Below are 6,660 nucleotides of genomic sequence, written 5' to 3' on the forward strand. Positions count from 1 at the left end.
AGACACTAAAAATTCGCAGGGTTAGACCGAATGGGATTGTGTCAATGAGCGGATAATGATACACAAGTCAGATAAACATTTCGCTTTATAAATGAATTCATTATATGTATCTTGCACTATACATACGTAACTCTTGGGCATTTCCTACGACATTGTTTAAAATCTTATAAAATGCCTAAGAACGGTTTCTGACATGAAACTTGAAAAATTTATTTAAATATATATCTAAACAGTGTTAGAAAAAGGAGCGTGATACACGGATCAGGTGAAAGCTTTGCGATTATAATTCATTGTATTGTTTTCTTCTATGTATTTTAAATATCACTTATGACTTAGAGCACTATATAATACTACAAACTCTATAGTCGTCTACGTATGTATGTACTCATTTAGAAGATTTAAGTACTGCTTATCGTTTAGCATAGACTTGTTGCTTAGAGTATTCTCGACCACACATACTACAAAACCTGCGCGAAAAGTTATTTTCTTTATTACTTCTACGTACTTCTAGAGTACTTCCTACGTATGCGTGATCTAGTATAAAAGCCAAGTCCTCTCCGTGACATCCAAGAACGTTTCATGTAAAATCAGATTCTTTTTTAGAAACTTTTTGCTTGGTTAAGCAGTATTGCAACACTGTAACACAAATAGAGGCTATGTGTAGGAGAACTTTCATAGCATAAATAGAAAGATGCTTTGGCGTCAATAATTCCGTGATTTTAAAATTGCCCGCGAATAACAAAACATTTTGGTCGTCTGCTCGAATACGGTAAGGCGGCCTAGAGGTCTAGACAGTTAAAGTCTGCTGTGAAAATTTAAATTTACATCTGCCAGGCTTGTGAGTCCAGCATTCCTTACTTTTTTAAAGTCTTCGTTACACGGAAAACTTTTTTATGGCGCAGTCGGACAAAGAATGTGTTGTTGGTAAGTGGCTTAAACAAAAAAAAAATACAACAAGTGAGTTAACACGGACAATGTTATGCTTAGCCGTTCATTGTAAACTCCATTTGCAGAATTTTCCACTTCTGAAATTCTATTATTGAATTCTGAGAACGTCGGTAACATCATAGAATCCATACTGCCCGACTGAAAAGAGTCCCATTAAATGGTTGCGAATACTTGAATCCGCGTAGGCTTCTGCCGCCTCCGCGCTGTCAAGCTAAATTCTTGTTTCATATACTACATTAGCACGAATAAAATTTATAAACAGGGTTACGCATACTCTATTAGCTATTTTGTGAATGTTCAATATTGTACAATCTTGAAGCTGGCCGTTATGTACATGAGTACATTACGCATGTATGTACTCATGTACACGTATGCATCTAATAAACACTGCTTGCTTGTGTAATTACTGTTTTCTATTGAACGTTTAGTGGATCTATTGAACAGTAATTGAATTCTGGCGTTGTGCAAGAACAAATGTCTTTATCCTATTTGCATAGTCCGTATTCTCTCTGCATAGTACTAATGTCCTCTATGGCTTTTGCCCTTTAATTCTGTTTGGTGTGTGATTATTCAACATGTCTAAGTTTGCCGGTAATGCTCAGCTTTCGTTAGACAAACGAATGGGTAAACAGAAATGGTCACAGGCATACACTGTGACTGAGAACTATGTTCGGAGTAAGAAGAAGCTGGAATTTTAATTTATGCGAGTTTGGCTCACATATTAGATACCGAGTAAACGGGTAAATATCAATTCTACACAGATACACAAATAATATAAAGAAACTTCAAATAAGTTTTAGTTTTTGATGTCATTTAGATTGCTCGAGTTACAGATTTTCGAAGCTTAGCATGTTATCATGATCCGATGGGGCAAACAATGAGGCTCTACATGGAACATGTTCATTTGGATTGACTGCTTGCTGCAAAACTGCTTGATCTAAAGCGTTTATTAATGTCACGAAACGCTTGCTTTTCTAATTTTGACCCCTATCAGATCAGTGTACTGAAAAAAATACGCAGTATTTTCTGGCGGGCTTGTTATAATATTTTAAAATATATCTAGGTAGAGTTTGCTAATAAAAGTATGGATTGTTGTCCAACCTAGAACTGGGTACTGTCTTTTTTGTTTTGTTTAAGATTCTTTGACCAACGTAGTCGTTGCGCGAGTGGCAAGTATATACAAATAAAAAAACTACAAAGTACCGCATTTTCGATAAATCACATATACCAAACAAGAAGAACTAACTTCTACAGACAGTATCTAGACCAATGATTGTGAACATAGAAATATTTACTATGGAGTTTCAATTTGACAACAGTGCAGAAACTTTTCCATTTTAAACACTGGACTGGCATAACCCTGCTCTTTTCAGGGAAAGCTGACTTTCTACAACAAATAATTATTCACACGCTAACCAATTTAAATAAGCAAGGATGATTTTGATAAGCTACACTGTTGTTCAACTGAGTATGTTTCGGCTGTATTTAATGGATCAAATCTGGACGATTGCAGTGGACGACGAAATCGAAATTAATTTGACGGAGGACCAGCTCAAATACATTCGCGAACGTAAACGTTTGGGAAGGCACAGCTGTGACCCTAACGTGACGATTGCTGACCCAGATTGCAACAATACGGTCTTGAAAAAACGTCCTAGCGACGTAGATGATTCCACTGCCAGTGAAATATTCGACGATTCTAGTCTATCTTCGGGTGAGACAAAGGTAGGACCTTAGCGTCTCGGTGAAGAACTGCCATTCCCTCGTATTCTTTTTTAACTTACGTATTTTTCATGAATCCACTAACCCTTCCGTGACCTGGCTCATTTTCGAGTCTATAATTCTTGAAGATAACGATGTTTATCAATTTGATTTTAACCTCTGTAAAATGGAAGAACTCATTTGTTGCTTTTCCTAAAATTTAGATTAATTGATTCTTACAGCACTTCGGTAACCGTTAATAGGTAAGTTGAACATAAAAATTTTGTACAGGCGTCCTTCACACCCATGCTAGCCACAATAATAATGATAAGCATTATTCTCAATAATAACGTATTATATGAATATTCATTCAGGACGGAGACGAACGTGAGCCGCCTAAGAATATATCGATTGTTCTAACGAGCCCGACACTTATTGAGCATTCGCTAGGAGCCACCAAAGAGGAAAGTCATTGTTCGAAATCAATAGCTGCTGAACAAAAAAACGAAGAGGAAGTGATAAACAAGAGACTTAATAAACGTGTGCATATTCTGGACATAACAGCGAGTGAAGATGATGCGTTGTCTGTCGAAACTGGACCTGCAGATCCGAACACTGCGTTTTTTGATGTCTCTGACTCAATGCAACTTATCGACAGCCCAAGGTGGGTTAATTGATAAACTTTATAACTCTTTTTGACATGAAGAAGACAGGAAGAAATCGCGGTTATTGATTATAATTAATATAATTTTATATTTAATTCCATTGGCTCGTTTTATTATATAAGGATCGAAACCGATCTTACAATAACAATAAACCGCAGCGAATCTGAACCAAGTCTTTATACATAACGATTTGGTTTAGATTGTCTGAAGCCGTACATATATGGAGCGGGTACCTACATCTGTTGATTTGTTGAATTAGAAGAACCGATTATGGTAAACGAAACCTAACGATTTACGTGATCTCCGTAGAATAGCTTTACTGCATTCACACCCCATGCGAACTTGAGGAGATGCGTTCCCGCACGCACTTTACCATCGAAATGCTTATATTATGGTAATGCATCATAATGATACAATTTACATATCCATAATATTAATTTTTTGGTAAGTAGTATCGATTTAAGGACATATCTTAGACCAGATATCTAAAGCACACCTCTCAAAATTTCGAAGTTTTGGCTAGTAGCGATAGTATAACTAATTTGACAATGATAGTTCGAACCTACTAACGAGTTTCGTTCTATATATATACGCGTCCTCATCAACTCATTTTTATGAACATTTTAGCAAATAATATATTAGCATGCTTGATTAATTTTTTTTTCTTTTTTCAGCACGTTCGAGCTACCAACGAATGCATATTTAGAGCAATAATTTTATTGAGTAACGTGTATATATATAAAACATTGTAATTTGTACGGCGTACACCTAAATATAACTGTTTCTAGTTTTTTGTCTGATATCGTCGGTTCTGGCGGCTTGTTCCTAGTACGAAACAAAATGCGTCTTTTGCGAACCTAAATCACCTCATGTGTTCCTAAGTTTAGTGCCTAAATTTTCACCTAAGTTTAGTACTCAAGCAGAGCGTCAACGAGATTGTGTAGCCATTCAGGGCGCCTCTCATCATCAGCATTAGCCGATTGTATAACCGATTTAAATCAGATTATAGGATATTTTAATGAATAGCCGCATTTCCTGTAACCACAAAAATTGTGGCTTCTGAAAAGGCTATCCGCAAACTAAAGTCAATTATGAAATTTTCGGCATCCCCGCTAATGATAATTTTATAGAGTATTTTAATTCCTTTCAGAAAATCAACAAGCTCAATTATAAATGGTGCTTCACCTACCCATACGCGATGTTTTGAAGCAACTGAAAAGCACATAAGTGATGACGGAAATTTGCTTCTTCTGGATAGTGGAGACCGTGAGGAGAATTCAGACTTGATCCCCGTCATGAAAGACTTAGTAGACGAGAGACTAAAACTCCCATCCCATTTAGACCAACTATCGTCAAACATGGGTAGGGCTGTATTGAGCGCTCAGCGAAAACAGCTGTTTCAAAAAAGCTTTCAGGTAGATTTGTCGTTTCGTTTGTTTACTAGTTTGTTTTTAATATATCTCTAGCGTCGTAAACATCGCATAGTCATATAGGTGTTGTGACCAAAATCCTAACCTCTAAAGAGCGAACTACTCTAGCATGGTTGGTCCGAGGCGTTCATTTTTGAGTGCAATAATTTATTAGGCGTCTAGAACCTTTTTGTTGTACTGAATGTTTATAATTTTCACGTTTGATTTGCAGAATTGCAACTACCTCGATGTCGGGAAGCTCCGATCTCCCAATACAAAGAAAGTACAGAGCGTATTGAGAAATTATATTAATACAAAAAGTCCCGGTACACAACGCGTTATGAAAAAACCCCCTACCCCGACAGGATCTGAGGTTAGTTTCAGTCATCGTAACAATCTGGTCGATTTCTGTAGTATATCAAAGCTATTTTTAATGCAGAATAGTCGACCACTATAGAAATCAACTTGCCTACCATGTGATGGAAGCCAAACTTACTTCAAAAGAGGTTTGTTTGGAAAAAACAAGTTTACGGAAAAATTAAATTCTTTTTTGTAAAGCAACAAGCCTCCTAATCGTCGCCTGTTCAATCTGAATGCAACTAAAAGCATTATATAGAAAACATAATAAAAATATTTTCTCAGAAAATCTTGTTAAGCGAACAATATTGTATACTTCTATAACAACTGACTTAGAACATTGAAAATCACTTCAAATAATACGCACTTGCAAATTCTGATTTCTCGATCAGTCTATATTTAACTGATAAGTGAGCAGTACTTAATCTGTCAGGCCTGTTTCTTATTAGATAAGTTTGAGCTTATAAATTACGAAAAATTTGTCCCATATAAATTCACAGATTACCGAACAGCAACACCAGCATCAATCTGACAATTACTCTGTAACCCCGCCACATTCGGGAATCGGCCGATCTCCTTGTGCCGTGGTATACCAAAGTGCCAGGTTGTTTGGACGCCCTCTGGCAACACCCAGACTTCTTGCATCGCCTGCGCCTCTGATCACGATCCATCACCGATCCAGTCCGTCCGCAGCTCGTCGAAACCTCAACGAGCCACAACTGGTACCGTTGATTAACCTGTTTTAGCCTATGTGGGAGAATTTTATCTCTTATGTCGTATTTTAACTAATACATAATGAAACTATTTGTGATACAACAAACAGATCTAACGTGGGTCTGATATTATTAATTTCAGCGAATCAATGAGTCGATCTACGAAACCTTTGAGGCTAAGATGACGCCCAGGAAATAGTCGAGTAGTGATCGTGTTGGAACGCACTTTTTGACACGATTACAACTTAAAACCGAGTTCTCACTATGGAACCGACTAAAATTACTCTTTCATATTCCATGTGTAAACTGACAGCACAAGCGTTGCTTATAAGATTTAGCTAAAGACATAGAATTGCTATTTTTTCTACACGTTTGTGTTACAACCTGTTTTTTGAGCTTTTAACAAACTTCACGAATGGCGCAAACTTACACAGAACACATTTCTGTACATTGAGGTGATCTTCTGTTTATGCATGAATGACATGTTTTTACATTACATTAGCCTTTTCTTCAAGCTCTCCAATTTATGCTTTAACTTAGTGACAATAAATTTGCTTTGTCAAAGACGTTTGACCATGTTTTGTGATAAACATGAAAAGTCGTCCTAATTTACAGCCCTACCGTATGCTGTAACAGCGAAACATTGATTACTTTTTAGTGAATATCAAAAGGCTACAACCCAAGTTTATGTTAGCAATAAAATAACTTGTCGTTCTGCTAACAGCGGATTCTTTTATTACCTTACCACACTTTGTAGTAATAATAATACGATGATTATAAGATACAGTGAAGGTTCGGATCAATTTGGTATGAGGTTGTTTGCCTAGATTTTTACAACGAGTGGATTATTTACGTTCTTCTGGTAAA

At 36.6% G+C, this 6,660-nt stretch overlaps 1 protein-coding gene across 1 annotated transcript; it reads left to right on the forward strand.

Moving 5' to 3' along the window:
- Window positions 1–745: 745 nt before the first annotated feature.
- LOC111252868 (uncharacterized) lies at window positions 746–6,514 on the forward strand. The gene is made up of 7 exons (XM_022811423.2): window positions 746–924; window positions 2,462–2,673; window positions 3,024–3,313; window positions 4,465–4,729; window positions 4,956–5,096; window positions 5,581–5,802; window positions 5,936–6,514. The coding sequence occupies exons 1-7, from the start codon at window positions 894–896 to the stop codon at window positions 5,990–5,992; spliced, it is 1,218 nt and encodes a 405-aa protein (XP_022667158.1). The 5' UTR covers window positions 746–893; the 3' UTR covers window positions 5,993–6,514.
- Window positions 6,515–6,660: the final 146 nt, after the last annotated feature.

The sequence above is a fragment of the Varroa destructor genome, unplaced genomic scaffold (genome assembly GCF_002443255.2).
Source record: "Varroa destructor unplaced genomic scaffold, Vdes_3.0 BEIS01000006.1, whole genome shotgun sequence".
In the NCBI taxonomy this organism is placed as follows: Eukaryota; Metazoa; Arthropoda; class Arachnida; order Mesostigmata; family Varroidae; genus Varroa; species Varroa destructor.

Bases quoted from the DNA above. Each gene is read 5' to 3' on its own strand.
- LOC111252868 (XM_022811423.2), top strand. From the start codon at position 894: ATGGCGCAGTCGGACAAAGAATGTGTTGTTG. The intron at 3,314-4,464 runs GTGGGTTAATTG...AATTCCTTTCAG, and splicing joins CAACTTATCGACAGCCCAAG to AAAATCAACAAGCTCAATTA. The intron at 4,730-4,955 runs GTAGATTTGTCG...TTTGATTTGCAG, and splicing joins TGTTTCAAAAAAGCTTTCAG to AATTGCAACTACCTCGATGT.